This window comes from Pimephales promelas, chromosome 4, assembly GCF_988280905.1.
Source record: "Pimephales promelas chromosome 4, fPimPro1.hap1.1, whole genome shotgun sequence".
Classification (NCBI taxonomy): domain Eukaryota; kingdom Metazoa; phylum Chordata; class Actinopteri; order Cypriniformes; family Leuciscidae; genus Pimephales; species Pimephales promelas.
The window spans coordinates 4,487,401-4,505,000 of NC_142772.1; the positions used below are offsets into that span (position 1 = coordinate 4,487,401).

Below are 17,600 nucleotides of genomic sequence, written 5' to 3' on the forward strand. Positions count from 1 at the left end.
TCAGATACAATATGGTTTTACTTAAAAAATATGAAGTTTGAACTGTTTTATAAAAAAGTTTCACTGGATCCGAACAGACATGGTAAAGCAACAGGATACAGTTCTTTAATGCATTGCAAGGGTTAAAGTACCAAATCCACATATTTGATCAAAACAAAGCATACAATATGTACCGCCGTCGGTGTGTGAATGAGTGTATGAATGGGTGAATGTGAGGCAAATGTAAAGCGCTTTGCTGGCCATCAGGTCTAAATGCAGTCCATTTACTTCCGCTTGAAAATGGACATTTCTTCCATATTAGGTTCCTTCTGAAAAAAGGGAGATATCCCATCTCACAGTAAAGCTTCCTTTGCAGGTTTGTAACTTTTATTTTCACTACGCCTCTTCTTCCCCATGTTTAATAGGTCAGTTGAAACTAAATAGGAGATGTACTGCCTGTTTTACCAGCTATACTGTGTCGCTCTGATCATCGTTAAACCATGCTGGATAAACCAAAACATTCTTGTCTAACGCTTCAACACATTTTAAGCTGAGCGTGGCGAAAAGCATGTGTTAAAAATATGAAGATATGAACTACGAGAGATAGCCATTTTCCTTTTAAATTCTTAATAGTTTGTGACCAAATACTATATTTGTGCCCTCAACGTGTGTGGAAAAGACTTTTAACGGTAAACTATTTATTTGGAATAATTTGTTTAAAAGCTATACAACTATAAAAATGGCTTCTCAGGTGATAATATGCTAAATAATTACACTTATTTGCATATTAGACTGGAATACAATACATGGGCCACCCCAGTGATAAGATTGTGATTGGCAAATTCTAGGATAAGCAATAAAATTGGGTATTCGCTGTGTCGTTTCCAGTGTTCGGCCTCGTCACTCAGACCCATCCAGTGTGCAAGAAGATTTCGCATTGCCTCCGGGAAAAGTTCAGTTGCTAGCTCCTCTGGAGGTGGCAAGTTCGTGATGTGCTCAATGTGTTGGGTCTTAAAACCTTCAACCCGGTGGCTAATGGTGCCGTTGGCTGCATTGAACTGCTGGCCAAGCCAACCAGCCACAGCCTTTAAAAGACTGCTTGAGTAGATGGAGTAGCTCTTAAAATGAGAGTGAAGCAGTGCCATCACAGTCTCCGTCAGTCTTTCCTCTTCAATCTTCCCCGTAATAGAGTATTCAACATAGTCCAAGAGCTTTGTGGTGGTGTTTACTTGTTCTGCTTCCATATTTGTAAGTAACTTCAGTTTTTCCGCTAGGCTGTGAAGTTTATCAGCAAGTAAACGACACTGGCTTAAGTTCGTCTGCTCTGTTGAGGAACAGTAGTCATGATCTGTAGATGATGAAATATCTGACTGAACTGTGGTTATTGGAAAGATGTCCATTTTCCCTCCGTCAGAGTGTTGATGGCCTTGGTATGATGTACATGTTTTATTATTTGCCAAAATTGTTTGTGTCTCTTGATCGTTTTGGGGTTGAACGTCCTGGGCACCCAGATGATAGGTCGTGTTTAAGTTGTTGTCATTTATTCGAGATTTCCATAGATCCTTGCGAGGAAAATGAATTAAAAAAAGAGTCGTGGAGATACAAAAACATGAAATATAATGATAAACTCATATTACCTGAAATGACTCCATAATTGAGAGCTGGTCTTGTTTGCTATATAGGTCAAATGCCACTCGAAAAACTCCTTGAACACTATAGAACCACAGACTGTTGTTGGAAAAGGGAAGTCGTAGCCCTTGGAATCTGAAGTCTAGAGAGCGATAAGGTAAATATTATCCTCTAAAAGTTCAATGACCGGGCCAAATAATGACCATCACATACCTGATGAGAAAACCAGTTTAGTTGCCAATCCTCGTTTAGCATATTTCGCGTGGTATCTGGGTTGGTTTTCACTGCGAACGTCTGTGTCTGAGAACAGATCAGCTCCAAGAAAGAGAGGGATCATCTGATCCTAAAAAAAATCAACAAACTAATGTATAAACAAAATGTAATGTTTTTAGGTATCATCAGGTCCCACAGCAAAGGTTTTACAGCAAAAAGTACTTTTCAGGTCTCTCTTTACTTTCTTTATTAAAAATGTAATACAGAAATACTTTAAACTGATATGGATTAAAGAGTATTTAACATGCATTTAATTTACCAATAATCAAGAAAAGGGGGAAAAGCAGGCTGACTGGTTTTAGTTGGTCTTTCAGCCTGGTCCCGTCTGGTTTTGTAAACTGGTTGGCCAACAAGCCAACCATCTAAAACTAAACCAGTTATGTCTAGTTTAAACCAGTTAAGAGCCGCATAGAGTGATTTTGGCTGGGGTTTTTTTCCAGGAAGGGAACGCACTGCTTTATATGGAAGATTGTTTCCGCCACTGACTAAAAAAAAAAAATTAAAAAAATAATTGCGACTTTTTATCTCACAATTGCGAGATATGAAGTCAGAATTGTGAGAAATAAAGTCGCAATTACGAGATATAAAGTCGCAATTGCGTGTTATAAAGTCAGAATTGCAAGATATATAGTCAGAATTGTGAGATATAGCCTAAAGTCAGAATTGATTGATATAAAGTCAGAATTGCGTTATATAAAGTCAGAATCGCGAGATATAACGTCGCAATTGCAAGATGTAAAGTCAGAATTCCGAGATATAAAGTCGCAATTGCGAGATGTAAAGTCAGAATTGAGTGATATAAAGTCAGAATTGCGAGATATAAAGTAAAAATTGCTAGATATAAAGTCGCAATTGCGTATTGTAAAGTCAGAATTGTGAGATATAAACTATTCTGAGTGGGAAAAAAGTTTTTCCCCTTAGAATTGGCCTGATAAATCTTTGCAAGTTTATATCTCACAGTTCTGAGAAAAGATGTCAGAATTTCAACAAATAAACTCGCAATTACCTGACTTTATATCTCGCAATTCTGACTTTATATCTCACAATTCTGACTTTATATCACGCAATTCTGACTTTATATCTCGTAATTCTGACTTTATATCTCGCAATTCTGACTTTATATCTCACAATTCTGACTTTATATCTCGCAATTCTGACTTTATATCACGCAATTCTGACTTTATATCTCGCAAATTCTGACTTCATATCTCACAATTGTGAGATAAAAAGTCGCAATTATTTTTTTTTATTCAGTGGCAGAAACAAGTTTCCATAGCTTCTATGATGCAGTGGTTTCCATGAAGAAGAAACAAATGCTAAAATCTGCCTTGGCTGGTCTTAGCAGTTTTCAAGCTGGTCTCCCAGTCTAGCCAGGCTGGTGTTCAGCTGGTGTCCCAGTCCGATCATACTAAATCATATGTGCCCAGGCTTAGGCTGGATTTCCAGCAGGGTTTGTCCAAAAATCAACAGTAATATGGTACTTTTGTTAGTGGTACACTCACCTCATTTGTGCATTGTTTAGTAACGTTAAAGGTGTTATTGTTTGTAAGATACAAGAGTCGTATCCTCCTTTTCCCACTCTCCCAGTATGACATATTGATGAGAGAAACTCCTCCAGATGTCATGATGATTTACAGACAGGAAAAATTTAAAATAGTGAAGAAATTAATAGTTTTATTGCAAACGCCCTGACATGCCAGATATAATCTTTAATTAACGTGTTACAGAAGAGCATTGTAAAACCGCAAAATATATTTTAGGAACGGTCATATAGCCTGCTTATGCTTTATGTATGAAGTGTTCCGTTGTTTCTACATTTGAGTGTATATTTACTTCCTGATTCTGGTCTCTAGCCAATCAACAGTCAAGCGTCATCGCGTTGTAGGAATTGCCCTTCGAACCGGACGCGCTTTGTGATCATCAAACATGGCGGCGGTGGATTTTGGAGATGCAGAATTGTTCGAGCAATTCGAAGAAAAAGCGCCAAAGCACATTCGTATAATAGATGAAGGTGATGAGGAAGAGGGTGAGAGTTCAGACCGACTCCGGGGGCTTCGGCAGACATTAGAAGCGTGCGAAGAAACAGTAGAGCGACTGAAGGCAGAGAATATCCTTACAGTGTTTCATCCAGTGAGCGTGCGGGCTTTCGTTAACGGCTGAAATATATTTGACTGCTTAGCTTGCGTGTTGAAAATAGCTGTATCACTGGAAATACCGGTATCTATTATTGCGCTTTTGACTGTGTTCAACAGACGTTAAAAGGCAATGTCTGATGTTTGTGTAGATCAGTTATGTTTAGTTCAGATCAGTTGTGTTTACTTCATTTACGGGGAAATTATGATTAAAGGGGGAGTTCACCCAAAAAATTAATATTCGGTCAATAATTACAACCCCCCTAAGACTTTCGTTCGTCTGAAGAACACAAATTAGGATATTTTTTATGAAATCTGAGAGCTTTCTGTCCCTCCATTGACAGCTAAGTTACGTAAGTACCACTTTCAAGCCCCAGGGACAAGTGCTTTGTTTGTGCAAAAAAACAACAACAACAACAAAAAAAATAATAAAACGTAACTTAATTTACACCATTTTTTTTTTTTTTTTTTTGAAAATATGAATCTCCAACGTGCCCTCACCTAACAAAATCCATCTCGTGCGTGTCATGACTCTTGCTGCTCTTGTGAAAGCGAGATTTGTAAATTATGGCTTCATAAAATCGAGATTAAACCACTGGAATCATATGGAATACTTTAATGATGTCTTTACTACCTTTCTGGGGCTTGTAAGTGGTAGTTGTGTATCTGTCAATAGAGGAATAGAAAGCTCTAGATTCCATTTAAAGGGCTAGTTCACTTAAAAAAAAAAAAAAAAACTCTTGCTGATAATTTACTCATCCCCATGTCATCCAAGATGTTCATGTCATTCTTTCTTCAGTCGAAAAGAAATTAAGTTTTTTTTTGTTTTATGAAAACATTCCAGGATTTTTATAATGGTCTTCATTGGGAACCAAACGGTTCAAGGTCCAAAAGACAGATTCAGTGCAGCTTCACAGGACTTTAAACGACACCAGGCGATGAATAAGGGTCTTATCTAGTGAAACGATCAGTCATTTCAAAAATAAATAAAGATATTTAAGTTTTATAAGCACAAAATGCTCGCCTTGCTCTGTTCTGTGATGCGCGTTCGTGACTCTCCTGTTCGAACTTGTTCATCAAAATGAACAAATCTCTTTTCAGGTCATGACTCGAAGGGTCCTAGATTCATTGTCTGGTGTCGTTTAAAGCCCTTTGAAGCTGCACTGAAACTCTCATTTGGACCTTGAACCGTTTGGTTCCCATTGAAGTCCATTATATGGAGAAAATCCTGGAATGTTTTCATCAAAAACGTTATTTCTTTTCAACTGAAGAAAGAAAGATGTGGACATCTTGGATGACATGGGGGTGAGTAAATTATCAGCAAAAGTTTTTTTTAAAGTGAACTACTCCATTCGTGTTCTGAAGATGAACGAAAGTCTTATGTTTTGAATGGCATGAGGGTGAGTAATTAATGAGTGAACTATCCCGTTGTAAGTTTGCACCGACAGCAGATCTTTTTTGTTAGAAATGCATACTGAAACTCCTTAATTTACAATTTCACATGCTGCAAGTGACATCAAGCACACAGACTGAAAATAGAACAGATTGAATGTTTAGTACTTGGAAACGTTTTTTCTGTAATATAACTTGTCAAATCCTCTGTCAAGAATTAAGATGGGAAGTTTCAGTAATACAGCCACTGGAACAGAACAATGTTCACTAGAATAAATATGCTCTGTATAGCCTCGTCAAATCGATGAAAATGCTCATACTGATCAATAGTAGCTAATACCTATATATGGTACTTCTACTCTCTCTTTTTCCCACTGCTTGTTGTCTGTCTTTATATTGAGTGTTGAATTTTGTACCTTAATGATGATCCACATGAGGAACTGAAGAGAAAGTTGAACATATTAAGTCGTCCTACGTGAGTTTATAATACTCTATTTCAATATATGGTTAAATGGGGCATTTGCAGTTATTGATTTAATTCAACGGTCATTTTTATGCCAGGGGTATAAAAATAGCAGATCCCAAAACTGATGGACCACTTTGTCAGGTTAATTATGGAAACAGCATCATTTCCAAGTAGGTATTTCCTGTAACATTGTTGATTATAATGTTTCAACGTTTTCAAAAATGTAGTTTTGCTTATATGCTTTTTGTGTGTGTGTTCAGGCAGTGTCGGAAAGACATCGAAGACTTCATCTACTGTCTTGTCGAGAAACGCCTGCATGAGTGTAAAAATGATCCAGAAGGCTCTGCGCTTCATGTCAACCCACATGTACATCTTTAATATCACTGGACAAGGAAGTTACTACAGTAGTCTCAGTCATCAGTAATCACAAATTCTGTTTTTTCCTTGTTTGTAGCAATCGAGTTTCGTCATGGAGGAGAGCTATAAAGCGAAGACTTCCAGTGACTCCCAACTTATAAAAAATGCTTTCAGTGTGAGTGACACAGCAGCACACATTATTCATATTCAATTAGTCGACTATTGAAACCACTGCTAATCACACTTGTTTTTGGTTTGTAGATAATAGGGAGTGTTTTATACTTCACCAACTTCTGTGTTGATAAACTTGGCCAGCCGCTGCTGAATGAAAACCCCCAATTGACTGAGGGATGGGAAGTTCCCAAGTATCCTAAAAGCTCATTTGCATAATCTCATTGCTCATTTGCATAATCTAGAGAATGCTTTCACTTTTATTTTACACATCTATGCACAGCACTGCTCCTGAATCATGTTTTGCAAAGATACCAGCAGGTCTTTGGCCAGATCATTGCCCTCGAGGGTCAAGAGGTGCAGGTAAAGGAGAAAAGGTATGGAGTTTACAATCGCAGGCGCAGCTTTAGGATATTGATATTGTGATGGTATTGGAAGACTGGTGCAAGTTGTTTCCGATTGCTTTTGTGGTCTTTCCAGACCTAGACCGTGCTGTTTTAACTGCTGTTCTGAGGACCATCAACTCCGAGACTGCCCCAAGGTGTTTTTTCCTTCATTTATTGACTATATATGTACTAGATTTAAATATACTGTTGCATTATGCTTATAAATCAAACCTTTTTAACATTTATGTTTGCTGTTTAAGCCCAAAGATATGGCTCGTATCAATGAAAAAAGAAAGGCGTTTTCACAGAGCAGCAATCTGAGCAACCAACGGTACCATGCAGAAGAGGTCGAGGAGCGATTTGCAAAGTACAAGCCAGGAGTAATGAGGTCAGTCATCTTATGAAGTGGCAATATTTACATTTTTTTTCTTTAGTCATTTTTTAGTTTTCAAATAAGGCAAACACTCCTTCAGTCATTTATCATTGTTGTTCTACATTACAGAGAAATGCTAAATAGAAAAGAGCCCTTAAAATATAAATCAAGCGCACTAGCAGAAGTAATGATTGTGAATGCGTCGGAAAAAAACATTTTAATAATTTATAGTGGGGTTTTTTTTTTCGGCAGCAAAGATTAAGTTGATTAAGTTGTATTAAAGGAGTAGTTCACTTTTAAAAAAAACTTTTGCTGATAATTTACTCACCCCCATATCATCCAAGATGTCCATGTCTTTCTTTCTTCAGTCGAAAAGAAATTAAGGTTTTTGATGAAAACATTCCAGGATTTTCTCCATATAATGGACTTTATTGGGTACCAAACGGTTCAAGGTCCAAAAGACACTTTCAGTACAAACTGCAAACTGTTCAAAGGGCTTTAAACGATTCCAGACGATGAATAAGGGTCTTATCAAGCGAAATGATCGCTCATTTAATAAATAATTAACAAATATTACGTTTTATAAGCTCAAATGATTGCCTTGCTCTGTTCTGTGATGCGCGTTTGTGACTCTCCTGTTCAAACTCGTTCAAATCTTTTTCCGAGTCATTTGGTTCATTCAACGAACGAAACGAACGAATTGACTCGGAAAAAGATTTGTTCATTTTGATGAACGAGTTCGAACAGGAGAGTCACGAATGCGCATCACAGAACAGAGCAAGGCGAACATTTGAGCTTATAAAACTTAAACTTTGTTAAGACTAGCTCTAGGACTAGTCTTACGCCTGGTCTGTGAAATGTCATTTTTCTGAAAGTCGACTGTTTTTGTGTAGTGAAGACCTCCTTGATGCTCTTGGGATCACTGTAAACACCCTTCCTCCATTCATCTACCGCATGAGGGAGCTCGGCTACCCGCCTGGCTGGTTAAAAGAGGCAGAAATGGAAAACTCAGGCCTGATTCTCTATGATGGTAAGACTGAGTTTGGTATTTTTTTGTGGCCAGTGTTAGCAACAAATCTCTAAGCTTAAGAAACCCCATAATTGTCAGTATATTATTACTAAGGGTTTTCATACTTGAGGGTTTTGTTGCCGCTGACCACAGAACTGCAAGACCTTCACCTTTCATAAGCGTGATTAAGGAGGGATAGTGTTTTAAATACAGCTATGCTGCTGTTGACTCACTCACTTTTTTTTTTGCAAGGCTCAAATGATGAAGATGAAAATCACCCCAGCCAAAACACATCTTATGATGTCTCCAAGCTGGTTGACTTTCCTGGCTTCAATGTCTCCACGCCACCCAACATAAGAGATGTAAGTGTGCAGATACTCTAACTGGACACCAAACAAACAAAGAAATGCTTGTGTTTCCACATCATTATTCAACTTGAAGATGTTTAAAAATGAAGATGATGTAACATGGTCTAACACTGACATTCTCTTCAGGAAATGTTGAACATCTTGGGTGCGTCTCAATCAGCTCCCTAGATCGTGAATCAGTAGATTGTTCTAGGGAGCGAACGTTTAAGTGCAGAAGGAGGATTTTGGGATTGAGACGGCCCTTAAAAGGAGTAGCTCACTTTTTAAAAAAAACTGTTGCTGATAATTTACTCACCACCATGTCATCCAAGATGTCCATGTCTTTCTTTCTTCAGTTGAAAAGAAATTAAGGTTTTTGATGAAAACGTTCCAGGATTTTCTCCATATAATGCACTTCAATGGGAACCAAACAGTTCAAGGTCCAAATGAGCGTTTCAGGGCAGGTTCAAAGGGCTTTAAACGACACCAGACGATGAATAAGGGTCTTATCAAGCAAAACGATCGGTCATTTAAAAAATAAATTAAATATTTTAAGTTTCATAAGCATAAATGTTCGCCTTGCTCTGTTCTGTGATGCGCGTTCATGACTCTCCTGTTCGAACTTGTTCATCAAAATAAACAAATATTTTTTCGAGTCATGACTCGAAGGGTCCTAGATTCATCGTCTGGTGTCGTTTAAAGCCCTTTGAAGCTGCACTGAAACTCTCACTTGGACCTTGAACCGTTTGGTTCCCATTGAAGTCCATTATATGGAGAAAATCCTGGAATGTTTTCATCAAAAAACTTAATTTCTTTTAGACTGAAGAAAGAATGAATGGATGACATGGGGGTGAGTAAATCATCAGCAAAAGTTTTTCTTAAATTGAACTACTCCTTTAAAATGATGACTCCCTGATTACTCAACTAGGGATCTGATTGAGACGCACCGTTTTTCTACAAGCTGACAGTCTACAAATGTGGCTGTGGATGGCTGTTAATGCAAAAACTCTATTTTCCCTCTATTAAGCCTGTACTGTTGAAATCCAACAAACCCTTGTGTGTGTTTGTGTGTTTTTCCCACAATATACAGGATTACAGGTCTTTCGGGTCTATTCCAATGCAGCCTCAGCAATGGAAGCAAAATTTTGCTGCTTTTTTAAGCAGTAACTTTCCATCGGTAAAACCCATTTTCTATATATTTGAGTTTTTTTCTGGTTTATTGCTTTTGTTGATGTTTCTCAAGGAATTGATGACCTCTGTATGTGCGCCGCAGGCCACCAGCTGCAGTAAGAGGCGTCACGAGTCTGAATCCACACCCCAGAAGACTAAGAAATTGAGAAATAATTCAGAGCAAACACACCAGGCATCGGATATGGAGTTGGAGTCAGGTACACATCTTCAATTTTGTTGAACACTGTCAGTTTTATTGAGTACAGATTGTTCTGGAATACTTACTTGACATGGCATCTTTGCAGTGAAACTATTTACTTTAAAAAAAAAAAAAAAATTCCTGAGATAATTAATGTTTCGTTAAATTGTTTCCAAGCTGTTTTATTGATGTTTTTCCACTGTAGAAACTGACTGAGCGATTACATGTCTTTTGATGTTTATATTGTGTTGTAAAAAGTAATAAAGTGCTAGAGATTCATATTCGGTTTTGGACGAAATAGTTTTGTAAAAATCAAGGACCATTGCGGTGACATTTCATTACCGCCTCTCAGGTGACACGCCTCTCAGTTCACCCAAAAATCTGTCATTAATCACTCGCCCTCAAAAAAGCCTAAATTCAATCTGTTCACCATATAAAGTGATTGAGTCTCTTCAGAAAAGTTTTGGACTAAACCGCTCATCAATCTCTTTATGAACCTTTTAAAGCGTCAAAGTGTTGTGAATTTAAATTTTGGGGTGAATTAGCCTTTTAATGTGTCAGCGTCTGTTGTTGAATCCTGAATATTTTTGGTTGCCGACATTTCAGTGTCTCACTAAAAAAAAGACTTCATTATCGTGATGATTTAGTTTTCGTTCTTCTACAGATCAAGACACGCCTCAAAGGAGATCTGATGGTTTCCAGTTCCACCCACCACTTCCTCCTGGTTGTTCATCCTTGAGCGTTGCTCCACCTCTACCACTGGGAACGCCTCCGACCACACCTCCAGTCCCGAAGGGTACTCCTCCAGCAACTCCACCTACCAGCGATTCTCCATCCACCCAAGGGAGGGGAATGACGGAGGGGGAGGAGTCAGAGGATGGGCTGACTTTGGAGGAACTGGAGGAGCAACAACGGCTGCTTTGGGCGGCTCTTGAAAAGGCAGACACTACAACCAACAGTGATTCTGAAGCTGGAGCTTCTGGGACCCCCATCCCAAGTTCACCCAGTGTCGTCACTTCGCTTAAGCTTGACACCGAGGAAGAAGGAGAAAAGATGGAGGACTTGAGTCATGCTTATGAAATCCAGAGCACACCAACTTCACCCGGTGATCCAGTAACTAATTGCGAGGGTGAGATAGGAGATAAACCAACCTGTGATGGTCAGGAAAAACATTCAATCAATGTAAACGTGATCGATTTGAGTGACGTCATCGTCCTGGATGAAGTTTACGAGGAAAACGGTAATAATGACGCAACGAATGAAACTTCAGCCTCTCCACAGACAAGCACGCAAGAGTCGAACGCTCAAGTGCCTGATGACACGGAGGAACCTGCCATGAATAAAGTAGCATTCGTCCCGCACCGCAGCAGATTTGCTGAGGGAATCATTCCTTTTGAGGACACTCCTGAGTTTACAGAAGTTGCTGAAGCGACGGGGGTTTACCTCAAGATTCGAGATTTACTAAAAGGCTCTCCGAGAAACCAGGCAAAAAACAAGAAATAATTCTAGTCGTCTGTTTTTACTGCCCACCTGTGGACAAAAAGCATTGTTTTGTTTTCTCTTACTACAGTCCTTTTGTAAGTAGTTTTACTTTGGTGCTTTGTATCTTTTTACTGCGATCGTGTGATTTTTAAAAACACAAAAAGGTTACATTTGATTTGTACCTGAATATTAACTGACTGTGGGTCCTTGATTTGTGTGCAATTTTGTTGTTATTCTTCCTGTTTGGTTTTCTGTCATTTCAGTTATTGCTACGTCTCACAGCATGCTCAATTGTATGCCCGCCAACGATCATCTGTGTAATTTATTGTGAATATCTTAATTTTCTAAAGAATTCTCACTCAATTAAAAGTTTTTAACTCAAACTTGGTTGTAAAATTAAATCATTGCCCTTTTATTAATGCGATTCTCTCCCTGTTCTACATAATCTTAATTTTTATTTTTCTTTACACCATGGGCTGTCTGAATGCTTGATTCTGATTGGCTGCAAGCCATGTAATGCACCGGTAGGTAAGTTTGATCGACGCTCTGTCTGTATTAATCAGTCTATTATATGGTATTAAAACGCTGCTTTTGTGGAGGCACACACACACACACAGATAGGAGATCGCTCTTGTCAACGCTGTCCCGCGACTTAGCTACTCCTTAGTTACATTACATTTCTCAGCAGCGAGGTGGTGACATCATCGCTGCTTTTGTATTAACTTTTACCGTTATCATTAGTAAATTGAGACACACCACAGATGTACTTCACGCGCACAATCGTACCTCTCCGTAATTCATTTAAATAAATTTAGTCTTACCGCACAATTTTGTCTCTGTGTCTGATTTAGATCGTCTGGAGCGCTAGATCTAACGAGTTGTATTTTAACGAACCCTTCTAGTCAATTTTTTCGCTGCTAACATCTTGTCGAGTTAGCAAAAACATCTTACGATACTTTACCAGCTGACATAGATACATACCATGTAGTATCATGATGGATTGCAGTACTGTGGTAATTCATAAATAAAATCAACAAAATAGACATGTTAGACTAGACTTATTAAATATACGTAGATGTAATTGAAAACTACTGGACAAGATTTTCCTCTGAAAAAATGAGAATAAATAACTGGCTATTGTATCAAATAAAGTCAGTAAACTAACAAGCTAACTCGTGGCCACAAGATAGTAACTCGTGGCCACAAGATAGTAACTCGTGGCCACAAGATAGTAACTCGTGGCCACGAGATAGTAACTCGTGGCCTCGAGATAGTAACTCGTGGCCTCAAGATACTAACTCTATCTTGAGGCCACGAGTTAGTATCTTGTGGCCACGAGTTAGTATCTTGTGGCCACGAGTTAATATCTTGAGGCCACGAGTTACTATCTTGAGGCCACGAGTTAGTATCTTGAGGCCACGAGTTACTATCTTGTGGCCACGAGTTACTATCTCGTGGCCACGAGTTACTATCTCGTGGCCACGAGTTACTATCTCGTGGCCACGAGTTACTATCTCGTGGCCACGAGTTACTATCTCGAGGCCACGAGTTACTATCTCGTGGCCACGAGTTAGTATCTCGAGACCACGAGTTACTATCTTGAGGCCACGAGTTAGTATCTTGTGGCCACGAGTTACTATCTTGAGGCCACAAGATAGTTTTAATTAATTTTTTTTTTACCAAAGTGGGACTAGATGGGCTCCGTATTATTGACATAAAATTAAACTAATTTTATTTTAGCTACATACACGGACCTTTGGCAAGGCAACAGTTCTCATTTTAGTTTAGTTGATATAAAACAACTAAACCTAAAAAAAAAATACGGAAAAAAAAAATGAATAACAAAAACACAAAATTGGGCCAACCTTTAAAATAAAAGCAAATTCAATTACATATATATTACTTTGTTGTGTGGCATCTTTTTTTTAGTCTTTAAATGCACAGACTTTATACAGATTATGTGTAGTTTTGAATTACATAATTATTTGATGTTGTGAAAGCCGACTGACCGCGGTTCCAGCTGCCCGCCTCCCGTTGGCCATGAGTGGGCGGGGCCTAGACAGACACGTCATTACGCTACTCGTGTCACTGCTGAAGAGGGTGCTTGAACGCACCAGGTTAAACCCTTAACCAACGCAGGCGTCAAGCTAAGTAGATTGAAGAGAATTCAGCGAGATTGGTTTTTGATAGCGCCACGCAGCCGGGAAACCGCAGGTGAGTAACGCGATTCCTGGGTTAGGTTAGGTGCATGTCCAGTGGTTGTCGTGGATCTCGAGGAGATCGCATTTTCCATCGGAAGTTGCTAAGTCAGAATTCCCCATCTAATACACAGGTTGCTCCTCGGCCCTCGGTAACACTATGCTTGTTTGCTAACTTATCAGCTGTTCGTTGTAAACAGAACCCGTGGTTCTAATGCGTTGATCGTATATGTGCGTTGAGTAGCAATGCGGTGTTAGTGAATGCGGTTCTCTATTTTGGTCCGGTTAGTCAAGATGTGACATTGCGGAAAGTCGTCATAAGGACTAGTGAACTTTCTCCATGTCCATTGCGTATTGGAACTTGAGTTAACGTTACTTAAGTCATATGACGCCAAAATATATCATATTAATATGTGTTGCGTCGTGTGTTTTTTTTAATGGTTATTTTAAACTTTTTTTTTTTTGATGGAAAACTGAGCCGTTAAAGCTACTGTTACTCATTTGAGCTTTGGTGGAAACTTTTAAGTATTCGTCGTCAAACAACCAATAGTTTATTGTTGTATGATGTATCAGGTTTTGTAAATGATATTCTTTTCTTCATATTAATATTGTGTCGTTGTTTTGGTTGAAATCCTAAAGCAGATTTGGTAACTTGTCAAGCTCTGGCGTAAATCGGCTCAGATTTTGAAGCCCCAGATGTGGCGCATACATGCAGCATATTTTATGCCTTAATAAATAAATTATAGTATTTGATGGAAGTGTGTCAACATGTACACATTTGAACTGTTAGTCTTGTTTGTCGTTGTTTTCAGTGTCCAGTGTTTAACAGGGAGCTTGTTTTGACTGAAGCACATTTGATTTCTGAGTTGTCTGTCGTCTTTTATAAAAGTTTGTAGGTTTTATAGAAGTTTGGGGTTCTTTTATCTATTTGGTTTTAATAAAAAATACAGTTTTCATGATGTGCAAAACACTTGTGCTGCTGTTGATGTGGAATATTGTTTAGTAATATGGTGGGGTTTAATAAATGTTCATTGTTATGCGGATGATGTACAAATATATTTGCCCATCAAAACAAATGACAGTCTCAATTCACCCTTTGCTTTCAAAACATGGTTGGATCAGAACTTTCTCTGTTTTGTTAAAGAAAATAAGACTGGGGTTGTGTGTCCGTCCTGGGGATTTAAGTGTTTGTGTAGATGCTCTTGGTTCTTTAGGATCGCATATTTGTACATTTAGCAATAATCTCGGTGTGATATTTGACAGTGCTTTTAAATTTGAAAAACAGAAGATTAGGTCTGTTGGCTGAAGTCAAGCCCTAAATAATGTTGAATGAGTAATTCATGTTCAATACGTCTAGACTAGTCTACTGTAACTCTCTATTTGTTGGATTGGATCTGTCATCTCCTCATCGCTTACATATCCCAGAATGCAGCAGCTCGGCTCCTAACTGGGACTAAAAAGCGTGAGGACATTAATCCCAGTTTTAGCCTCGCTCCACTGGCTTCCTCTACACTTCAGGATTGATTTTAAGATTTTATTGCTTGTTTTAAAAGGGTTGGCAGCCATCTCGATGTAGTCTGTCGGTTCATTTAAGAACAGCTTGGACTGCTGAAATGTTCAAGTCGTTTTATTTTGAGTTGAGTTTTTGATACTGTAGCGTTCTCTACTGTGTTTTGGTTTATTTGTTTGTGTATCCTGACTAGTAACAATATCCACATATCACGATACTTAACTCACGATACGATATTATTGTGATACTCCCTAGACATATGAAAAGGTTAACAAAAAATGTTCTGTTGATTAAAATGCTAACTTCGATATTACATTGTGGGTTTAAGTGAATAGGCTTGGACTTGGTGCTTGTTACCCAAGGACAGTGACACAAGAATAACAATATTCATGATTCTGAAGCTGAAAATACAGAATTATTTTAGATGAATATGCTACCTCTTTCACTGACTAGATATTTAAAATAATGTTGGCCACTATTTACTGGTAACATAAGATATTTGGCATTATCAGGACCCATAAATATTCCCTATTAATCTACATTATAATTAGGGTTGGGTATCGAGAATCGAGTATCGATTGGAACCGAGACTAACTTTTAGTTTTTCCCGGAATCGTTCAAAAGTTAAAATTTCAATTCCTAGCTTCGATATTCACAGTCCGCTGAGCGGAAGAAGAAACCGCTGAACAACAACACCAACGAAGAAGCGTCTACCGGAAGTGTTGGCATAACCCCGCGATTCGAACATGAGTAGCTTACGTCGGCGATCCAAAGTGTGGCTTCACTTTTCTAAAAATTAATGAAATCTCGGCAAAATGCAAAATTTGTGACAAGTATTTGTGACAGAAGGAGTATTTCCTTCAGAAAGACCGTTGGTTAGCAAGGTTAGCTAAACTTTTTTGACCCTGCCTCTTAAAAGAATCGAAATCGAGAATCGTTAGGAACCGAAACAAGGAATCGGAATCGTTAAAATTCAAACGATACCCAACCCTAATTATAATCAACATTTATATATAGAGGGTATGCGCGTGACGTCACCGTCGGTTGGAGTGCCCACAGTTACTCACAGTGAGTGGCAAAAAGACTGAGCGACTGTATTTGTTTTCTGCTTGAATGCCACGAAAAACAAACACAACACAAATAAAATGGGAAAGAGCTTTGCGATTGATTGTACAACTAGATTTGACAAAAAAATCTGAATTTTTTTATAGACTGCCATAGAAATGTGTTCAAATAAATTTGAACTTGAACTTAAAGTCCCCATTAAATCAAAATGGACGTTTTTTGGCTTATAGTATGCATATGTTAGCCTTACTGTTATCTATAAGCTAGTGTGCTCCAAAATTCCATTACAAAATTAATTACAAAATTCGCAAATAGAAGATATAAGCGTTCAAAACCAAATGAGAAGAATCCCAGTTTACTGCATTAGTTGGAAAAAAATCGAACTATCAGGATTGGCAGATATCGTTCTGAATAATCGTCCGTCAGTATCGGTGGATAATTTTGGTATTGCATCTTAAAGCAAGCCGATGTTTTTTTTTACGTACACTGAATAACCCATTATTTCTCGTATCTCCATGAGTCTCTGAGTCACATTTATGGATGAAGGACTTTATACAGTACAGATTGTTTCAAAGCAGCTTCACAGTTCAAAACAGGAAAATAACAATATTAATGTTGTAGAATTAATCAAATATGCAACAGAAGAAGATGCCATTATTCAGCTCAATTTAGTTCAATGTTCTTTCAATTCAGATCAATCACAGTGTTAATGTTGCAAAGTTAATCAATTATGGATCAAGTTGAATTCAGCTATAAGCAACTGTACAGAAGGATATAGTTATTTATTCAGCATAATTCAATATGGAGGCAATTCAGTTTGTAACAGTGTTGATGTTGGAAAGTTAATGTCTGTATCATCTCAAGTCAGTTAAATTTATGTTCTCATCCAACAGTCTCAGTGCACTTTAATCGATAATGTTAGTGAATATTAATTGTATTTTAAAATCCAGTCTTAAAGTGTCAGAGTTCGGGTGAAAAAACAAAAAAACAAAATGTGAGGTAATTTTTAACTCCAGATGCCGATATGTTCACGGTGTCCTGAATGATATTTTTTCTGACTACCGTCTTGTTATATTGCTGAAATGTACAGTAGTGGTTTGCACTCATACCCGTTTTTACTGATTGAGAGCCTTTGATCAATCTGTAACCTGTTCTCCATCCATTCACGCACATTTCTTAACAAACATAGTCAACTGAAGTAGTTAAACAAACATTTGTCTTCTTTGTTTGAATGAAAGCCTTTTTTGGGTGGTGAAAAATGGTGGTGAATACAAAAACACACAAACAGAGATCATGGGTCCCAGAAAACATTTTTACAGATCCACAATCCGTTTTCTACCAGCGAGAGTAGTAATCACACAGGTGGACTTTTGCCAGTAAATGGATTAGATAGATGGATTAGGATTAAATGCATGTCTGGGAATGTTACATTTGGTGAGATCTGAGAAAATGTAATTTCTGG

General features: G+C 38.1%; 3 protein-coding genes across 5 annotated transcripts in view; 2 read left to right on the forward strand and 1 right to left on the reverse strand.

Annotated features, from left to right (window-relative positions):
• Positions 1–78: 78 nt before the first annotated feature.
• LOC120472036 (uncharacterized) lies at positions 79–3,730 on the reverse strand. Its single transcript, XM_039662026.2, has 4 exons — positions 3,384–3,730; positions 1,822–1,951; positions 1,617–1,750; positions 79–1,541 (listed from the first exon to the last, which is right to left on the reverse strand). Exons 1-4 carry the CDS (start codon positions 3,504–3,506, stop codon positions 756–758), a joined length of 1,173 nt encoding a protein of 390 aa, XP_039517960.2. The 5' UTR covers positions 3,507–3,730; the 3' UTR covers positions 79–755.
• Positions 3,731–3,799: 69 nt separating this feature from the next.
• zcchc8 (zinc finger, CCHC domain containing 8) lies at positions 3,800–11,748 on the forward strand. Its single transcript, XM_089129864.1, has 14 exons — positions 3,800–3,988; positions 5,838–5,880; positions 5,967–6,041; positions 6,132–6,237; positions 6,326–6,403; positions 6,490–6,593; positions 6,711–6,776; positions 6,880–6,940; positions 7,046–7,173; positions 8,052–8,188; positions 8,420–8,529; positions 9,605–9,691; positions 9,788–9,902; positions 10,548–11,748. Exons 1-14 carry the CDS (start codon positions 3,808–3,810, stop codon positions 11,384–11,386), a joined length of 2,130 nt encoding a protein of 709 aa, XP_088985990.1. The 5' UTR covers positions 3,800–3,807; the 3' UTR covers positions 11,387–11,748.
• A 1,673-nt stretch (positions 11,749–13,421) lies between these two features.
• clip1a (CAP-GLY domain containing linker protein 1a) overlaps positions 13,422–17,600 on the forward strand; it is a 56,191-nt gene continuing 52,012 nt past the window's right edge. For all 3 annotated transcript variants that reach the window (XM_039661801.2, XM_039661802.2, XM_039661803.2), the window contains exon 1: positions 13,422–13,579. The gene's annotated coding sequence lies outside the window, so the exon portion shown is untranslated. The remainder of the gene's footprint in view (positions 13,580–17,600) is intronic.